This window comes from Pezoporus wallicus, unplaced genomic scaffold (genome assembly GCF_028554395.1).
Source record: "Pezoporus wallicus isolate ANWC-B61680 ecotype Strahan unplaced genomic scaffold, APGP_CSIRO_Pwel_v1 contig_2721, whole genome shotgun sequence".
NCBI classification, from domain to species: domain Eukaryota; kingdom Metazoa; phylum Chordata; class Aves; order Psittaciformes; family Psittacidae; genus Pezoporus; species Pezoporus wallicus.
In genome coordinates this window covers 687,599-708,792 of record NW_026642515.1, presented here as the reverse complement: position 1 = coordinate 708,792, position 21,194 = coordinate 687,599, and the positions used below count along the sequence as shown (strand labels likewise).

At 40.2% G+C, this 21,194-nt stretch overlaps 1 protein-coding gene across 5 annotated transcripts in view; it reads left to right on the top strand.

Moving 5' to 3' along the window:
- Window positions 1-21,194, top strand: part of EPB41L4A (erythrocyte membrane protein band 4.1 like 4A) — a 121,945-nt gene that overhangs the window by 88,673 nt on the left and 12,078 nt on the right. Inside the window, exons 13-18 of one of the 5 annotated variants that reach the window (XM_057430851.1) lie at window positions 1,254-1,335; window positions 5,548-5,631; window positions 7,928-8,041; window positions 9,593-9,640; window positions 13,611-13,688; window positions 20,686-20,805. In XM_057430851.1, the coding sequence (XP_057286834.1) occupies window positions 1,254-1,335; window positions 5,548-5,631; window positions 7,928-8,041; window positions 9,593-9,640; window positions 13,611-13,688; window positions 20,686-20,805 (526 nt within the window). The remainder of the gene's footprint in view (window positions 1-1,253; window positions 1,336-5,547; window positions 5,632-7,927; window positions 8,042-9,592; window positions 9,641-13,610; window positions 13,689-20,685; window positions 20,806-21,194) is intronic. The other 4 variants (XM_057430853.1, XM_057430852.1, XM_057430854.1 and 1 more) reach the window with 4 other exon arrangements.

Sequence of the window (21,194 nt, the reverse complement as noted above, 5' to 3'; positions counted from 1 at the left end):
TTTACTTGTTAGCAGTCTTATAGGCTTCAGTCAATCTGTTTCATTATCTTCATGAACATGCTCAGAATAGATCCTGTTCAAAGCTGTATACATCATCAGTGGTTTTGCTTTGTTGTTTTACTTAGCAGTTGTTTCTGGAGGTGATAACAATTTTGTAAGAAATTACTGAGATTGCTGGTTATATGGAAAGAGAATGTGTGATCTGAAGGAAAATTACAGACTAATATTAACATCACAGCATGAAAACTAAAATCAAAGTGCCAGTAGGACAAACTTGAATTGATGATTAATATATACATAACAAGCTGAACAGAACAGTGCACTTTTTGTTCATGATACTGAACAAATACATCTGTAGAGCATAATATTGTCATGTGACTTTGATTTAAACCCAGTATAAAATACACAGATTCCCTTGACCCTCAGTGCTCCTAAGTCATGAATACCCAAATCTGTCTGAAGCCTGTTATATGAGGGCTCAAAAAGAGGGGAAAGTGCACATTCCTCCAGCTTCTTCAGGTTCCTTTTTGTGGCGCAGGTGGGGACTGCAATGCCAACACTGCGAAAAGTAGAGTCAAAATGGAAAGAGCATTTCTCACAAAATTGGAAACTAGTCAGATAACTTTCAAATACTGGCTGAAAGTTTCTGACTCATTGAAACTGATGCTTAGCTGTCTCTGTCAGAGTATTATTCGGTATTGTCTATTTACATTATTAATTTCATAATCCATTGATTTATAGTTATTATTTTCCTGGTCATAACTTAGGATATATTTGTGTTGCACTGTGTTGCTACATCAATTTAAAATGGTTTCTTAGAGCAAGCATACTAGTTTTGCTTTACTATCTAATCTAACAATTGTTTTGGAGGCTATAGTTATTGCAGCGGGGATCCCCAAGCTTTTTCATAGCTTGTATTCTACTTAACGCTTTTCTTCTTATTGTTGACTAAGCGGAGAATTCCTTTCTGGTGTGGCAATGTCATAGACTCAGTTTGAGGACAACAGCTTTAAACCCCTTTGTCTTATATGCAAGACTAATGAATTCCCCCATGTTAAGCATGTTAAACTTTCTTAGGAGGGTAAGACATAAAAATGTGATCATTATACGTCCTTAGTAAGTAGTGCATGTACCAGATGTCTTGTGTATCATTTTACCTCTTATGCTGCACTGTGTTCAGTATGTGATTATACTGAATAGGGGTGCAAGATATTTGCTACAGGACTGTTCTGTGGTGGTTTTCTTTTTTCCAGGATCTAAGAACATGAGCCAGATTACCACAAATGATGAGGATGAAGGAACTACCAAAATTATTGCACCTTCCCCAGTGAAAAGGTATGTAGACCAGCAGTTAGTTCCCTTTCCAGCTTTAAAGACATTGTGTATTGCATTGGATAGAGGAACACATTTAGTAATCATTAGTAACAGTTTATCATGGCCTTAAGTTCAGGATCTGCTCACAAAGGTCAGAGAGTGTTGGCCAGTAATTAATTTTATCAAACCCTGATCATCTAATGAACCTGGAACAGGGATTTCAGGTGACACAGATTTTGGAAAGCCGCAAATTGGGGCAAGTTAATGGGAAAGTAAACAGACTCAGTTTTAAATATGAAAAAACAGACAGTGACCCACTGGCACTGGTTACGATAGTTATGTGAACTGCTATGTGCCTCTCCCCCAGGAGCTGTGGGCTGGCTGGCAGGGCAGTCGGCGTGTAGGTCTGCCTCTGCACAGGGCAGGTGCTGCTTCAGATATGTGCACGGAAGAGCTGGGCGTGGCCTCTCTCCCAGCAGTGCTGTTATTCTAGGAGTCCATTTGCTGTCACACTGTTAAGTCCAGAACAAAGCTCATGAGTGTTCGTGCTGATCCTTGGGAGCAAGGAATTGCCAGTGCTCCTCTGAACTTCCATGGCCTGCTGTGTTTAATGCATCTTTGGTTATTACGCATATTTCAGAGAAAGAGATGAGGCTCAGATTCAGAAAGGGATTTATATCTCCACCCTTAATTTTAGGTGTAATTTGGGTGCCTGAATAAAAAAAAGAGTGATTTAACAAAACAGTGAATAAAAAAAAACTTGGCACCTAAGTTTTTTGCTTAGTTGCCTGAATGTCTGTCTCTGCATGCCTCATACCCTGACAGGTTCTTTTTTTGAGCTGAATAATTCTGTCCTTATCTTTCCATTGAAGCTGTGTGCTTCACATACAGTGTATCGGGACTGACCTCTGAGAAAAGATCTAAGATTTACTGCAAATTCTTGGTGGATAGTGTTTCCTATTGCCTAATGTTTAAAACAGTTGACACAGAAAAGAATTGCTGAGTTGAATTGCTTTCTCAATAAGAGGGAAATTCAATCAAAAATTCTAACCCTTAGAATATTATACTGATCATGGGTTAAAAGAAAGATTATAATTTTGACACTTGGTCATGTTGAAACTAGGCCACTGGGGAGAAAACAATACAAAGTTATGTACATACCTGCAGGGAAGGTGCAAAGAGGACAGAGCCAGGCTCTTGGTGCACAGTGATAGGACCAGAAGCAACAGGCACAGACTGAAATGCAGAAGATTCCCTCTGAACATCAGGAGGCATTCTCACTGTGAGGGTGACTGAGCACAGGTTGTTCAGAGATGTTGTGGAATCTCCAGCCCTGGAGATAATTCAATAAGCATCTGGGAATGGACCTGGGCCACTGGCTCCGAGTGGCTGTGCTTAAGCTGAGGTTTGGATAAAGTGATTTCCAAAGGTCCCTGCCAACCCCAACCTTTCTGTGATTTGTTAGGGGAGAGCAAGAAGTACAAAGCAAGAAGTACCTTTATTCCATAGTGCAGATAATCATACTGGGAAGGAATAATAGCCCTTTACTACAGCTTATGCTACAAATACTATGTATAAATTTTTAGCAATGAACAGTTAAAAAGAAATGGATAGGCCTATTGTAGAGCAAGAACCAAAATAAGGGGCTCTCAACATGGCACCTTCAAGGTTTAAGTATTTAGTTTCTTACTTTTTAAACTTGGCAGTTTAAAAGCAATTCACAGAGTCTCACTGAGTCAGAGTTTTAAACAGTGCTAATCACTTCCATCAAAAAAAGTATTGGAAGTTGTTTTTCTTGCATTGAAATTTATTTGTTTTCCCTGTGTCTCTCTCTGCACATGTAAAACACCTTTCATGTCTGCCAGCCTTAGTGTGCATGACAGGTAGCACACATACTTTGTGGAGTGTTCATAGCGTGGTAGTTTACTCCATCCTGTGTAATTCTTGCATTAATTGTTCATGATCACAAAACAGCTTTCTGCAGCTCTTAGAAGCAGAGTTTTTGTAGTTTAACATCTCATTCACAGCAGAGATACGTAATTGGTCACTTCTGCATAAGTGGTATAAATGCAAGGTAAACCATAAAAACCCCCAACAACAGTAATCTCACATGAAATCCGAATTCTAACCTTTTCAAGGACTTTGAATGAACTCAGTTCCTTTTGGAGCTGTGTTCCTGGAGATAGTACTAGTGTCTGAAAAGCTGCCATGCTGTAGCTCTCTACCTGTTAACTGTGTGTCTGCTCTGAATGAATAATGGCCTAGTAATCTAATGCAGTGGAATCACATCCCAAGATAATTTCCCTCACTCTCTCTCTCTCTCTCATTTTTTTAAGATTTTAGAGCACCCTTTAAATGTCTTCAAGCACAGTTTTCAATCTAAGTATTGTTCAGTAGTTCATGCTATGCAAAACCTATTGGTTTTGGCAGTACAAGATGGAAGTATATTTACCTGAATTACTTCCTTGGTCTGTAGTAGGCATGTATTTTTAAGCTTGGGAATAGATCGTATGCACATTTGAGTCAATAATTAATGGATGCAGTATGGAGAAAATTATTTGCCTGGTAAAGTGCAATTTAGTTTCCCTTCCTGCTGATTTACTGTATTTTTGCATTGTATTTGCTGTGTGTGAATTAAATGATTAACTCAGTGACCTGTAGTAACCAAAGGCCGACATTAAAAGTGGATTAGTGAGTTAATTAGCCACGATTCCTTCATAAAGCGAAGTCTGTCCCCTCCTGCTCTGGGCAAAGAACTCTGGCTTGTGTCCTCAACTCTGTAAGCATCTGTAAAGGGGTTTTTTTTGAGATCTTAAGTTGCACTTAGAAAGATATATTAATGTTTGTAGTGGGTTGCTGTCAGTAATACTTCTCAAAGAGCTTAGTGGAAATCAATGTGGCTGTCTAGTTCTGTATCAGGCAAACTGCTTGTTCATGCAGAAAGCAAGCTCTCGAGATGATGATGCATACTAGCCAGTGGTGAGAGGGTGGGTGAAAAGCATCCTTCAGCAGGAAGTCACTTTCCAGCACTTGGAGTGGCAATGAGCAGGCTATCTAGCTTCTTTAATGGGTTGCAAGTTGTAAAACCTGGCACTGTGAGAATGGTAGGAATAAAGGAAGAATTGGAGCATTCTGCTGTTCCTTCCAACCATCTCCAATAAGTATGATGGAATACTGGTTACAAATATTGATAGGTCTCGTAAGCCAGGTGACTATCTTGACTGTCCTGGTACTTTAATTTGCAGCGGTCAGTAAAGACAGCTCTTTCACATTGTCAAATCTATGCTCGGTGTCTAGCAAAATGAAAACATATGGGGTAGGAGTGAGAAGACGATGCTACTCTGTGAACCTGTGTTCTGTCACGTTTTGAATAGTTACCACCCCTGCTGCCTTTGTTGTCCCCATCTTAAAGAAGGCAATGTAGTCCTGGGAAAATGGTAAAGAAATATAGATAGTAAGGATAATAAAGGGTATGCGGTGCATCCTATACTGATAGAGATTAAATAGTCCATAATTTTTCACTTGGAAAAAGAGATGAAACAGTTGTTAAAAATGTATTAAAAGAATTATGGGGTGAAGTTTGTGATTAGGGAACCATCTTTTATAGGGCTTTTTTTCTTTCTATAAACACAGAACTTGTGAAGAACATGGGATGGAAGTTTTGAACCTGGTGGAATTTTTGAACTAAAATTAAATACTTGTTTGTGGCATAGTTAAATGCCTGAGCATACTGTTACCAGGCGCTATTTATGCCAGAAATTAAAAACGTTCCAGTGGTGTTTCAGAAAATCTATGGAAGAAAGTTCCATCGAGTGTTATGTAGAATAAAAAGCAGATAAAGCCTCTGATTCAGTAATTGGTTAACTGCATATTGTGGAAGACTGTGAGAGCATATTTTATTTTTGCTCTATTGTTAGAGTTTTTGCCTAAGCATCTGCTCTCGTTTATTCTGAATGCTGCCGTAATTATGAGCCTGTAGAGCCGATTTACGGGTCCTCCATATTCTTTTTTTCCCTCCCCCCCCCCCAGTCTCTCCTCCTAGGAGAGATTAAATTATTCAACACAGCAGCTGTTTGCCCTCTTCACATAGCTGCCAAATACCTGTATATTAGGGTGGGTCTCTGTAATGACTGTATGACTTTACAATTAAATTTTAAGAGGTCAGAGGGAGAGAACATGTGATCTATACACTATCAGTTTTAAAAAAATAAATGTATCTGTACTTTGATTTAGCTTTAAAAAGATGAAAAAAGAAAACAGCCCAGAAACACAAAGAAGTAAAACAGGTGCACCGTGGGAGGAAAGTGGCCCAAAGAGGTAAGGCAAGGCATGAAGTTCAGTAAAGTGCAAGGTCCTACACCTGGGTTAGGGCAATCCCAGGCACAGCTACAGGTTGGGCAGAGAAGAGATTCAGAGGAGCCCTGCGGAGAAGGACTTGGAGATGTTGGTCAATGAGAAACTCAACATGAGCCGGCTTCAGTGTGCGCTCGCAGCCCAGAAAGCCAAACGTATCCTGGGCTGCATCAAAAGAAGCGTGACCAGCAGGTCAGTCCTGCCCCTTTACTCTGCTCTTGTGAGACCTCACTTGGAGTATTGTGTGCAGTTCTGGTGTCCTAAACGGACACGGAACTGTTGGAACAAGTTCAGAGGAGGGCCACGAGGATGATCAGGGGACTGGAGCACCTCCCGTATGAAGACAGGCTGAGAAAGTTGGGGCTGTTGAGCCTGGACAAGAGGAGGCTGCGTGGAGGCGTCATAGCAGCCTTCCAGTATCTGAAGGGGGCCTACAGGGATGTCAGAGCAGGGTCTCTTCATCAGGCACTGTAGCAACAGGACAAAGGGTTCAAACTTAAACAGGGGAAGTTCAGGATAGACAAAAGGATGAAGTTCTTTACTGTGAGGGTGGTGAGGCACTGGAATGGGTTGCCCAAGGAAGTGATAAATGCTCCACCCCTGTCAGTGTTCAAGGCCATGTTGGACAGAGCCTTGGGTGACATGGTTTAGGGCGAGGCATCCCTGCCTATGGCATTGGGATTGGAACTAGATGATCTTAAGGTCCTTTCCAATCCAAACTATTCTATGATTTTATGATTCTGTGGTTCTATGATTCTGTTGTGTCCTAGGTACTGTGCAGTGATAAATATCATGCCATAGTAAAAGGTTGAAAGATACTAATACATTAATGTATTAACAGGTCATAATAAATCTGTATTGTATGTAAGAAGGCAGGTCCTGCCATGGATAAATAGTCAGTTAAAAATTTGGAAAGTAGGCATAGAAGGATGAAAGGCATAGTCAGTGGATGAAAGTCACCAGTGGCTTTCCATAGAGATCTGTTCATAGGTCTCTGCTGTTCAATATATTTCTCAAGGAGCTGGAAAAGGGGTGATACAACTTGGTGATGGGACAGAATTGGTTGGGGTAGTTAGAGTGAAAGTTGTCTGTGAAGAGTGGCAGAAAGATCCCTAAAGTATGAGAGGTGAATTGCTAGATGGTGGATGACTCCGAGTCAGTAACTGTAAAGAGAGATGCTTCACGGCAAAAAAATACCTCTAGATTTCTGAGTAAAATGAGGTGCTGTGGAGCTATGATGGATAACTTCATGAAAACATGAACTATGTAGCAGTCAGAAAAAACAATTAGCAATTAGTAGGAAAGCAAGTTGAAAGCATTATGACGTTACATAAATCTGTGAATCACATGTTTACTTTGTGAATTACAAGTGCAACTCGGATGTCCTTACCTCAGGAAAAGGCTTGCAGTGGGGCAGCAAGGGTAGTCAAAGGTGTGAATAGCTGTGCAGGATATCTGTATAAGGAGCAAAGGCATAGGCCAGGCAGGACTTTTCCTTCAGTCTGGAAAAAAGATATGTCAGGGGATGTGGTCTGGAAAATCAAGAGTAGTACAAGGGAAAGGAGAAAGAGATCAGGACTGTATTTTTCCAGCATAAGAGCTTGGGATCTTCATATGGAACTATTAGAGGCGGTTTAAAAGGGTTGAGAATGGCTCTGTTACAGTGTTGGAAGAGGCCCTTACACTTCTGTAGGAAGGTATTGCAGAATAACCCATACAGGCATTTGATAATCTGCATCTAATTCAGTAACCACCCAACCTATTGGGTCTCACATAGCCTAAAATACATAACCTGAAGTGTGAAACATATCCATACCATTGGCAGAGGGTTGTGTGGGTGAACAGCAGAGAGCTGGAGCTAAAATTGTTTCATGGTCCCAAGCATTATTCTGTGATGAAGATGTATATCATGATGGGAATACCGTTTTCATATTTATACCCATGGAAAACAGAAAGAGGTACATTTGATTGCCTACTTCTGGGTTGGATAACTCATTCTAAAGCGCAGAAATTTTATTATGCTAAAAGAATATATGTACTTGATTATGAATTTTGTAAGCTTAGAGCTGTTGGCTTTGCAGTGCTAAGAGGTCTCTTCTACGTTTTCAAGGTTCAATGTAAAATACTTATTGCTGGAAAGTGGTACTATTTGCACACGTGTTTGAGCCTTCTCATTTATGTAGGCTGAATCTCAGTTACCTGTCCTAACTGTCCTGGAAGTTTTGAAACCAACTGTTTGCTCTTCCTTTTTTAACCCTAGTGGGCTGTATAATTCACCTAGTGACTACAATAAATCACCAAAGTTTCCTTACTCTCGGTGGCGGAACCCATCAGGTGGCAGTGAGAGTGAGTCTGAGCAGCCGGTGCGGAGGAGGTAAGAGCCCTGGAGTTAATTAACTGTTAGCTTCTCACAGTGGAAATCTTGCAGGCTCTGTGTCAGTTAACATTCTTGGAGACACAACTGGGTCCTAGGAAAAAAGATATTATATGGCCAGTTATTAGTCAAAACAAACAACAACAACCCAACAAAAACTTGACCAAGAATACCAGATCTGCTTTTGAAAAGGTAGGCTTTTTGCTTGTTTGCTGCTCTGGGTACCAGGAAAATGATGTTAGCATATGAGAAATTGCATTATTTGGACACGCAAGGTCCTTTCAGTTGCTGCAACTGGTTTTCCTTGGTGAAGGAAAGGATTGATGAATGTTGCTTGCTTGACAATGAGCTTCTAATATTGAGCAGTATTTTAAGTACGTTGCTTTGCTGCAGGTGCAGTGGAGATAAAACAAATAAGCTGCTTTCATTGCTGAGGTAATCTGATGCTGTGATCTGTTGTGTAGTATAGCAAGCATAGCTACTCTGACATATTCATTGCAGTCTTCTAGGACTGCCTTCAAGCCCAGCACCTCAGGAGTTATATCTCCTTCTGACATCTATGAAGTGATAATCTCTTTGGCTTTCAAAGCCAAAAAAGAGGTCTCATGGCGTCGTGTCTGTGAGGAAATCTAGTTTGATGTGGAGCTTTTATATTTGTCATGTTTCTGTGCTGCTCCATTATCTGCCATGAGCTGTCTAGAACAGGAGTGAAGAAACTCACCAGTGTTGTATGCTTTGTGACCTCTTGCCTAAGTTAAAATCACTGTAGCTCTCTCTTAGGTCAGCAGAGTTATGTTGATTTACCCTGTTGGACAGAGCCTTTGTAAATAATAGCAATGTGTTTCCTGAATGGGTTTTCTTTCATTGCTAGCTTATTGTGAGGGCTTACTGGGCTTTAAAAGCAAAGGAATAGGCATGTGCAGTGCAGAACTGTCTTGTATCAAGAACAGTGTTTGTGCACTACATAGTAGGAAATTCTTTGAGATGCAAAGATCATCTGGGAATTGCATTTAGCTGGTCTACTCAGTGGACATTTGATCATGCCTACAGCAAGTTTTCTCTTGGCCACCACACCAACAATATGTTTTTTAAAGTCTTATCTCATATGTGGAACAGTGAAGTAGATAGGTTCTAACCTAATTATGTCTTCCTGAATCTTGGTTTTATTAATGGACTTTCCTTTCCCAGCTGTTTAATAACAATAGCCATGTTGTTTCTGGACTTTTTACTGGAATTAAGAGGGAAAACATCAGGCTTTGCTATGCTGGAAACAGTAGGAAACTTTAAAGGTCAGCATACTATGCTTAATCTTACAAGTCAGAGGTTTGCAAAGAGAGTTTGAATGGGATCGTGCCTTTACAATTTACTATAGTGTTTTTAATTTTAAAACAAGCACATGCCTTTTCTGTGCCTTAAATGATGCTGAAGGAAAACTTTGGTAAAATTTTGGTGGTTTTTTTTTCCATTTTTTTTTTTTTAAAGATGTGTGTTCTTGTGTATTTGTATTAAGTGACCCAATGGTGTTTCATTAAAACCTCCTTAATGTCACAGGAGAAATCAAAACAGTGGCGAAGATTCATATTTAAAGCAAAGGAGAAGGTAAATATATAATTTATAGCAGTCATGAAATGATAGCAAAGGTACTAATCATATTTTAGTTCCCTGCATTCCTTCCCTTCCTTTGTTCCCTCTCCACCATCTTCTTAATTATTTAAAAGGCTTGTTATATTCTGGCCATTTATTGTTCTCTTTCCTGTCTTGCTTTTGCTAAAATACTCTGTAACACAGATTCCTCTAAGCTGCCTTGCACATTGTTATTGCACCATGCTAGAAGAAATTTATGGAAATTAACTAAAGGCTTTTCTGCAACTTAAAGGTCAATTCCGAAAGTTTTAGCTTTTGGATTTTGTGTCTGCAGATTTTGTGTTGAGTTCTTTAGCCTCCCAGTCCACTTCTAATTAATCTGTTTCGAAAGCAAGCATACTATTGTTTCAGATTAGTTGTCCTGTATAAGGTAGGTGCAGAGGCATATGCAGTTTGTTAAGGTGTTCTCACTGTCTTGCACATTTTTTTTCTGAACTCTTTTCTGAAGCTTCTGGCTTTTTTTTCCTTGTGCAGTCTTGACTAGTTGTCACATTTCCAAATAGTGTCTGTGTGAATTCATGTGTGCCCTTCAACAACTTCACCTTTTGATGGAATTTTGCATCTGGAGTTCTGCAGTGCCACTTCTGCTTGCCATGAGACTGCTTGCTGAGTCTGTGCTCTGAGCTGTCCTTGCTCCTGCAGTCCTGCTCTGGCTGCTGGAGTAAAGGGAACAGTGCAGTGCATTTCTATGTTAGAGTATCTAGAAGCTTGTGAGGAAAAGGAGACACTCCCAGGATCTGATTCTCTGCTGCAGCATGGGAAAGGAGCTCTGGCAGAGATACAAAATCCCAGGGACAATCACAGGAAGTCAGAGAAAATGCTTGCATACTTTGCACCTCTTGTATTGGATTATTTTTTTGAAGGATGTCACCATTACAATCTGCCAGTGATAATCCTGTAGTAGATGTCCAGCACATGAGAAGATTTAGTTAGACATCTCAGGTGGAAAACACAGTGCTCAGAAGGGACCTTTCTGCAAAGCCTGTGCCTGCTGCAGGTTTGGTATTGTATATTGTAATAGACTTTCTCCACTTCCTCACAATTTGGCTACTCTCCTCTCTTTTTAATCAGAAAAGGATTCCACCAGAATGCGAGCCTTCTCTGTCAACTGTTTCTCTGTTGACATAGGCCTTCTGGACTGTATTTATTCTGTGCCACTTGTTAAACTGCCTTTACCTAGTTCTTGCTCCTTGCATCAAACCGTATAGATATAGCACATGTAAAGTATCAGATATATCACATAACCAAGAAAACATGAGAAGAAAGAATGAAAGGTGCTTTGTAATTGTCAGAGGTCAGGATGACCTCAGTTGTTCTTGCACCTGAGTTAGGTGTCACCTAACCACCTTTGTTCTGATTTTTGGTATTTTGTTCAGTTCAGTAAAAGCTATTATTTAATAGTCACTGAAAGATAATATTCTGACAGCCAACATGAGCAGCTGCCACTCAGCTGACAATTCAGCAGCCCTTCTGTCTCCCAACAGGTGGTTTCCTGACAGGGAGCACAAAGTAACTTTATAGGCAGTATCCCAAAGGTGGGTTAGATTTCCATTTCTGAAAAGCTAGAGGAAGGCTTATCTTTAATTTGAACAAACAGGATATTTTATCTTCCAATTCTCCTGCAATGGTGTGGTTTCTGCTGCCTTGATATCTTAAGAAATAAATTGCTTAAATCAGAGTAGGAAAATAATGGAGAACTGAGAAATGTAAAAGAATGGAGTCACTCTGATGACCTGGAAGTGTGAAAGAACGGTGTTGCTTGCGTGACCTTAGATTCAAGATTAGTGGAATATTTATTAAACATCTAATGAGACTAGGGGGGAAAAAAGGTATCCTTTTGGGCATGTAAGGTCTGTTGTAGTTCTAGGGCATTTATTACTCTGTGCTTCAGGCAGTCATTTGGACACTGTCTTTTAATCCTCTTTCTTCCTTTGGGGTTACATTTTGCTGGAGTAAAATGTGTCTTTCTTATCCCCACTTTCAGCTTCATCCCAAACTGTGCATTTTTACCGTGGAAATTGACTGTCCTGAGCCTTTCAGTGGCTTTAGATTATGAACAGTGAAATTTGGGAATGGGGAGAGCTTTCTGCTTCTCCTCTAGGGAAATTTTACTTTTCCAAGGCTATTCCCTTCAGACAAGCTAGGTCAGAATGATTTTCCTAAGTCCTATTATTCTGTTTTAATGGAAGCTATTTGAGTTAATGATTTTCTGGTGTAGGAGAGGGGGGAGTCTGGACTCCATAGGCTGAGGCATGTAATGACAGCAATTTGATAAAATCAACCATAATTTGTATTATGGAAAAAATTTGAGACTCTCAGCTGTGTCAGACTTCTGTAACAGTGTCCTATTTTCAGAGACAGAGGGTAGAGTAATATGTCCCTGAGCAGATAGGACACTCAGGGGAGGTCCATGCTGCTGCTACTCTCTTGTCTAGGAAGTCTTTCTTGTGTTTTCTCATCCTATTTGGGCTCTTCTCCCCACACTGTTAGAACATGCACTAAGCAGGTGCTTGTCAGTAGCTTTCAACCTTTTCATGAAGTGCTTCCCATTACCTGTTAGCTATACCTGATGAAATGCATTCACTTCTCAGCTTGTTTGGAGTACAGTTTGACAAATCTGTTCTCTTAAAAAAGTGGCTAATCAAAGAGCAGGAGGCACACAAAAGCGTATTTGTCTGACAGCAGCATCAGGAGTTATCCCCTTCTGTCTCCTATTTCACCCCCAGAGACCTCAGAAGAAAATTTCTGTTTTCAGTTGCAGCAAACCCATCACCGGTTATAAGTCTTGACATCCTAAATCCTTCTAGGCCAACACATGTCAATATTCGTCAGGTTTCCCCATTAATCAGCTGGGCCGTCAGCATCACAAGCATGTCTTTCTTTGGGGGCATTTAGAGATCATAGTCACTCTAAAGAATGGTCCAAACCAGCTTTTGATGACAGTGCCATTTTTTAGGACCAAGCCCAACAGTGCAGTACAGTAACAGAATCCTGTTTTCTAGTACCAAATCCTTGACAGCTGGTCTGTTTGCTTCAAAACGTTCATCAGTGGCAATCAGGGATTTGAGAGTCTGGCATAGGTAGTGGCCAAGCACTTCCTTCTGCTGAGAGGAGTTTGTCTATAAGTAGGCATATGCCCATTCTCTTCTTGAACTCTAGCATTGCTCTGTTCCACCATCCCAGTTCCACCAGAGCCATAAATGTCACCTTACCATTTGAAGCTTCACAGTGAGAGGTGATATGGAAGTAACTGCTTTCTTTCTTTTGCCTCACATGACACACCATCTCTGTAGCAATGCATTAAGTCATCCCAAAGCTGTGCTGGTAAATACCTGCCAGTGTGTGCACTTCAGCCTTTCTGTGTTTATAAAGACCAGCAGAGTCAGAGTGTTAGCTGGGTTTTCTTCCATACTGCCTGACATTTGAAAAATGATATGAACGTAACTAGAAGCCAGATGGAAATTGAAGTGAATAGAAAAAGACAGATGTGATAAGCATTTTGTTTTGCCTACAAAACCAGGTTTACTGTATTGTTTCTGTTGGGTGGCCCACAGTGTGCTACAAGAAAAAAGCTAGAATGCATACAGCTTAAAGATGAAACATTTCACACCTCAGAGAAACATTTTACTTATGCATATACATAAAGGGTGCTGAGAGATAAAATAAAACAAAAATGCAGTACAATGATGGGAAATAGCACTTGACTGACACTGTACTCTGGGTGCACTACTTTCAAAGCAGTTATTCCCAATCAGTTAATGAGAAAAAGATATTATGACTTTCAGGTGCAGACAAGCCCTCAGGAGACTTTTAATTCTGTTTTTCCTCATAATGTTTTTCCACTGTTGCTCATTCCTTATTTAGAAACACAACCTTTGATATTAGTATATAAATTCATCTTGAGACGTTGCTTTCTCCTCTCCAGATCACGATCTCGCTGTAACACCAGCAGTGGCAGTGAATCAGAAAATTCCAACAGAGAGCATCGGAAGAAAAGGAACAGGTAACCTTTATACATTTTAGACATAGAGACAGGAGATGCAAACAAATGGAGATGGACTTTTCTGAGATAGGTTTCTAACATGTATTGTATGTGTACAGTCCTCCTGAGGCAGCTTAAGGTCCTGTTTTGAATAAGAAGAGAGGTAATTGCCAAAACTCATGAACATCATGGGTGTATGCAATGAATGCATACTCTCCTGCTTCTTGGGAAGAACTCATTAATGAACTGCAAATATGGGACACATTTACAAAAGACTTGCAATATTACTGCAAATAAAGTGGATAATGCTGATGACAAGATATTCACAGCATATACTCAAAAATTTCAAGGGCAGAACTTCAGCAGAAAATAAGCTTTTGAGGAGAATAGTAAAAGTATTTTAATGGCTCTGAAACTATGTGTTAATTTTAAATACAAGCTTTTAATGGTATAAATATTTTTATTTTCCATAATGTAAAGTGTGGGCCTAAACCCAAAATGCATACACCATCAACTTTTTATAGAATAGTAAGAGTGAATATTAAGTGATGCAAGCAAGTTTTGTGGTTTAGATTCTATTTTATTTAGATTCTATTTTTCTTACTGCTGATATGAGAAAGTTATCATAACTGTTACATCATAAAAATTATCTACAAAACCTGATTTATCGTATGATAAAAATTCCTTTACACTGGAAAAATTTCTGTTGCATTGGAGAATTATTTATGAAAATGTATTTTTAAAAAGGACATAAAGTTTCTTCATATCACATAAACAGAGCAGAAGATAAATGTCACTGGACAAAAGATGAATTGTTTAAGGCAATTTTTCTAAGAAGCTGTTTTCAAAAGCTGCCGTAGTTTCTCTTTGCCTCACATGCAGTACCATGAGTGATATGTGATTTTCAGATAGTTGAAAACTCTTATAAATAATTATTTGCTAGTTACTGCTGCAGAAGTACTCAGTATAATAGTATTTTAAGCCTGGTGTGCAGTGGTTAGAGATGCTAAAAAAAATCATAGTGACATTCAAATAAGATGGTATAAAGTATATCTGAGCCATGAGATTTCTTTGAAGTGTACTTAAATTAGAGCACAATCTTGTGAGGTAATCGGTCAACAATAACCTAGTGTTCAAGGAAGATCTGTTTTCTAGGTGATCTCTGAAGTTGAAAGAAATGGTGAGTATAGTTTCAGTTATGAGTGTGTAAATAGTATCTTGCATTCCTTTCTCTTAGAACACTATTGCCAGGTTATTTCATTGAAATTTCACTGAAATTTCTTGTTCAGTTTGCCCCACAAGCAAGCGAAGAAAATTAGAGACTGACCACAAGAATGTCTTTAAGGGTTTCTTCCAATATAAACATTGAGTTGTAAGAAAGATTAAATACTGCTTATAATTTTCTGAAGAAGTGCCTCTACCAGCCCTTCCTCACCTCATGGAAAAGTGTTTAAAATTAAAAAGAAGAAAAATAAATTTGTGTGGATTGTTTTTATGTTTTATACATTTTCAGAAATGTAGGATACATAAAAAATACTGATGTTACAGTGGTTAGTTGGCCAGCTAGAAAGTCATTATGATTGTTAAACAAGTACTAAATGATCTGGAAGTCTGAAACTTGTTGCTTGTTACCAGGTGCAGGAAACCTACCAGTCATAATGCATTTCTGCATTTTCTTAGCTGCTAAAGAGGAATATAATAAGCTGAAAGGGCACACACATTGAATTTCTGTTTTCAGAGGTGAGCCAGGTCTAACAGGGTTAAATGGGACTATATAATGACTGCTGTTACTCGAGTTTTGCCTGTTGCATAGATTAATACTAATTTATTTCCCAGTATGATAATCAGATCTCTGGCACAAGCAAACACGGAGTTGTACTGTTTTACTGGAATAAAATGACTGAATACCCACATTACTGAAAAGAATCTGCTTCTGATTATAGAAGAGTAGAATGTATTGTCCACGTAAGCAAAGACCAGTATTTATCAAAAAAAAACAAACCAAAACCCAAACAAACAATTACCAGAGAGAAATAGAAAGGCAGGTGAGAACTTCTGAAAGTACGACACTGGGAAAAGGTTAGGGAGAAACACTTTACTTCGTATGAATGTTTTATCCTAAGCAGATGTTCACATGAAATTTAAGAAGAATCTATGATGTGCATATTTCAATCATAGAAGAAATGTATCTGCTTTCTTAAAAGCTTTGGTCAAAATTTATTGTGTGGATAAAAGTATATTAAACTGGTAGACTGTGTGCTGCAGCACTTCTGCTTGACTACACTTTAAAGATCCATCTGATTTAGAATCACAGAATGATTGAATGGTTGAGATTGGCAGAGTTGTCTGGATGTCATCTGATCCAACCCCTTACTGAAGCAGGGTCACCTAGAGCCAGTTGCCCAGGACCATTCCCAGATGGTTGTTGAATTGTCTACAAGGAGGGAGACTTCACTGCCTCTCTGAGCAATCTGTGCCACTGCTTGGTAACCCACAGAGTGAAAAAGTGTTTCATGATGTTCAGAGGAAACCTCCTGTTTTTCAGTGTGTGCCCATTGCCTCTTGTCCTGTCTCTGGGCACCACTGAAAAATGCCTGGCTTCATCCTCTTTGCTCCCTCCCTGCAGGATCTTGCCTGATCCTTCTCTTCCCCAGGCTGAACAGTCCCAGCTCTCTTGACCTTTCCTCCTAGAAGAGATGCTCCAGTCCTTTAGTGGCCCTTTGCTGGACTCTGTCCATAGTGTCCATGTCTGTCTTGTTCCGAGAAAACAGCACCAGACCCAGCACTACAGATGTCGCCTCACCAGCTCTGTGTAGGAACAGAAAGATCATCTGCCTTGATCTACTGGCAATAATTTGCCTAAGGCTTCTCAGGATACCAAACGCCTTCTTTGCAGCAAGGGCACATTGCTGGCCCATGTTCAACTTAGTATCTCCCGGGATGCCCAGGTCTCTTTCTGCCAAGCTGCTTCCCAGCTGGTCAGCCCCCAGCATGTCCTGGAGCCTGGGGCTGTTCCTCCCTCTGAGCTGCAGTACTTTACTCTCCCCTTGTTGAAGTGCATGAGATTCCTTTGAGCCTCTTTCTCCAGCCTGTCCAGGTCCCTCTGGATGACCGCACAACCCTCTGGTGTATCACCCCAGTTTGGCGTCATCTACAGACTTGCTGAGGGTGCACTCTGCCCATCATCCAGATCGTTAATTAAGATGTTTGTCAGGACTGGACTCAGTGGGGTACACCCCTAGTTACTGGCTCCAGCCAGACTACATGCTACAGATCGCCTCTGAATCTACCTGTTCAGCCAGTTTTCAGTGCACCTCACTGTTCATCTAGACCTTACTTCAGCAGCTTCTCTCTGAAGATTTTGTGGAGGGATAGATCAGAAGCCTTCCTGAAGTCATGGTAGACAATATCCGCTGATCTCCCCTCATCTACCAACCCAGTCATTTTGTCATAGAAGTTTTTCAAGTTGGTAAATCCATGCTTACTATTCCTGGTTATTTTCTTAGCCTTCGTGTTCCTGGAAGGGGTTTCCAGGATTTCTGGAGAAATTTTTCCCCAGCTGCTCCTTCTTGCTGTCTATGAAGACAAGAGTGACTTTTGCTTTCGACTGGTCTTTGAGCACCTCTGTCAATCACCATGATCATTTAGAGATCATTGAGAGAGGCCTTGCAATGACATCAGCCAGCTATCTCTGCATGCATGGGCCCACTAATTTACGTATGCCCAGTTTGCTTAAGTCTTCCTTGACCTGATCCTCTTCCACCAAGGTTATGTCCTCCTTTCTCGAGACCTTCCTGATGGTCTCTGGGACCTGAGATTACTGAAGGCTGGTCTTGCTAGTGGGCCCTGTCCTTCCTTTTGTCATCTTGTCTGTTTATTGAAGCCCTATTTGTTGCTTTTGACATCCCTGGCCAGATTCAAATTCATTTGGGCTTTAGCATTCCTAACCTCATCCCTGCATGCTCGGATAATGTTTCTATATTCAGCGCACATTACCTGTCTTGCTTCCACATTCTGTGTGCTTCGTTTTTGTGTTTGAGTTCTGCCAGGAGCAACTTGTTCACCTATGCAGGCCTCCTGGCATTTTTGCCTGACTTCTACTTATGGAATGGACTTCTCTTGAGCTTGGAGGAGGTGATCTTTGAATATTAACCAGACTTCTTGGGCTCCTTTTCACTCTAGGGCTTGATCCCACTGCACTTTTCCAAACAGATCTTTGAAGAGGCCACAGCCTGTTCTCCTGAAGTCCAGGTTGTAACTGTTTTTTTGCCCTCCTCTCACCTCTCAGGGGCCTGAATTCCAGCATCTGAATTCTGGCCAAGACTTCCTTTGCTCTTCACATCCCTAACAAGCCCTTCATTGTTGTACTTTGTACCTAAATTATAACTTTACACTCAAATACTTTGAATGAGGTTTCAAGAATCAAGTCTTAAGAGGATTTATCATTGCCTAGACGTAGCTTGCTATCATATCAGCTGAAGTGGGGAAAAAATATCTCTAAGTCAACTGATGAGTGATGGTAGTCTTATGACTTAACATTTTACCATGAAGTCTTCCTGCAAATAATGCTGATTTGTCATTTTGATACCTATTAATGTCAGCTGGCTTTATTTCACATGCCAGTAACAGGAATGGGATTTTTCTATAAGGCATAAATCAGCTTGTTCCTTTGTGGGAGAAAAAAGTGAAAAGAATAAAAGGAAAAGTTGTGATGGACATCAAATACAAATTCTTTCCTTTTTTTTTTTTTGTCCTCTCAGTTGCCAAAGAACTAAAGATTTTGCTCCATTATTGTTATGATTTGATCGTTGCATCTAAATATTGTGTTTTATGCAGATATTGTGTTACCTTAGTCATCCTTATATTGTTAAATGTGAGCACAATACCTTTCTTTTCAGCTGCAAAATGATTGCATTTTTTTTTTATGTATCCATCTAGTAGAGTTCTGTTGTGGTACAATAGTACTTTGAGTGTGATGACACTACTTGTTTTAATAGGTGTCATGCTACTTTATGTATTTAGATTTCTGGTATTTTGCTTAAACTAAAGAAATAAATGACAATGATAAATACTGTTGAATGTTACAATGACAGTGATAAATACTGTTGAATGTTACAATGTTCTACAAGTAGAAGAAAGGAGGCAGAGTAGGAACATGAAGTACTTGTGGGTAAATGAATGTGTTGCTAAGGATTGTGCTTGCCATGCAGCCGTGGATGCTAATTGACTAGGATGGACTGGAGCAGCCATGATGTGTTTGCTCTCCTAAGGAAAGGTCATTTGTGGTGAGCTTGGAAGTGTGTCTTCAAACCCAGAGGTGCAGGGTTTCATGTGCTCTGTGCCAGAGTATAGACCTTGTGCTCTGCCACATTGTCTGGGTTTCCTCAGAAGAATGAGTAGCTCTTGGTTATTTTATGGCAAGAATCTGAATTGAGAGCACAGCTGTCTGCTTGAACTGTTGTTTGGGAGAGATGGGGCAAGGTTATGGCAAGCAGGCAGACCCACCACCTGCACATCTTCTTTGTGTGCAAGTGACAGCTGTATGTGAAAGGCAGCTGGATGTGTTTATTCCATGTGGGATGCTTGCTGTCTCCACAAATTGGATTATTTGGGATGAAAATCACAACTGACTGCTTGTTGCTGTGTGAAGTCTTCTACTGAATTCTTAGATGGAAGTTTATGTTAATCCCTGTCACCAGATTGCGGGTTTAAAAAGACTTGCTTAGAAATCAAAACCTCATGTTGCTCCAGTTGCTTAGTGCCATTTGTAAGAGTTGTGGCCATTTACAGTAGCTGTGGATGCAGTTCAAAATTCATTCTGTTTGTGAGAGAAGATCTTATTAAATGAAAAGCAGCAGTGCAAAGCAGCAGTACGTGTAGCCAGATTAGCCTGGTATAGTTCAAAACTCAAGGAGAAAGGTGTATCCATAGTGAAGAGCAACAACATCATGCTTTACATTTTGTATCAGTCATGTCTCAAATGTAATTCTTTGTTTATTTTACCTGTCAGTCTTCCCGTTTTTATTAAGCTACTCTGGCTTCTTCAGGATACCAGTCATACCATCCTATCAGAAAACCCACATGTGGAGTGATATTTTCCAGGGTTGTTTCTAAATCCCTGCTGACTTTTAAATTCACTGCTGTGATCAAGCATATCCATTTGTTCCAACTTAACACTTCATCACACCACTCATATCTGTAGCCTCAAAACTGTGGATCATCTGTGTAGCTTTGAATGGCCAAATGTTGGTGTATCAGTTGGCCTGACTGGTTGTGTCACTGTAGAGTTACTTCAGCCTGCTAACAAACATGCTGTGTTTATGGGATTTTGACATTTAGTTTAATCTGTACTGCATTCCAATAGTGGATTCATGGATTAAAGAAAAAAATAATAAAAAAAAAAGCAATAAAAGTAATATCATATAGTTTAGAAGCACACAAGCAAAGCCAGGGGCCAAAGCCATAGGGGCACAGTGCAGAAGGGGAGGCAGAAGGATTGTGTATGTCTGGGGCAGGCAGAGAGATACGTGTGCATTCTGGGCTTTGATGCAAATCAGGGTGAAGGGAATGCTTTCTCTGAGCAGGAACTTGCCAAGGGCATCCCTGGGGAACTTTCTCTGGATCCTAGGAAGGTACATGCTGCAACAAAATATTTTGAAAAGCAGTATCAGAAGAGGTTTGTATTGTGATGTGGGGCTTACACTTGCTGTAGATGAGGTGGGCTGGAATGCGTAATTGGGAAAAAAATTCTAGATGTTTGGCTTGGGCTGGGAAGACAATACAGGTTGTGATCCTGTCCTTAAAGGCCTGGGTAATTTCATTTTTGGTCTGTGCTGTTTATAAATAAATCAGTGAGTTTTCTTTGGTAGAAGTTCTTACATTTTAATTTAGTTTCGGAACACCAATTAAAAATTTAGCAAGATGAAGTTAAAGTATTGCATTGCAGGAGCTGGGGAGAAAAATCCTCATTGCTTCTCAGAAACCTCAGACTAAACTCCTGGAATCTTTTTTTTTCTAGATTACGGCAAGAGAATGACATGGTTGACTCAGCTCCGCAGTGGGAAGCTGTGTTACAGCAACAAAAGGAGAAAAACCAGGCAGACCCAACCTACCGGCGATCCAGACACAGATCTCGTTCGTATGTAACCCTTGTCCTCTTTGACATGAAAACTAAGGCTGCTGTGACATGTTAAAAAGCAGGAGAAGTATCTCCAGTATGGTGGTGAGGAATAGAGGCCGCTGAGGAATAGAGGCTTTCACTTAGCGTATTCTCACATTATCAGATATGTCTTTGTGATCACTCTCTTTTTGTTTAGTGATATGAATTTCAGGGCAAGAAGAGATAATGCAAGAAGAGCTTTGTCATAGAGCTGGTCAGGAACTCTCTCTGTCACCTTTGGTGGAGTCCTGGACTGTATCCAGTAATGAGGACGATTCCCCTCTTCTGGGCAGCAAGTCTGTGAAAACACTGACATTTTGTGTGATAGGTGCAGGCATTTTTGTGAAATGCACACACACTTTGTTTAC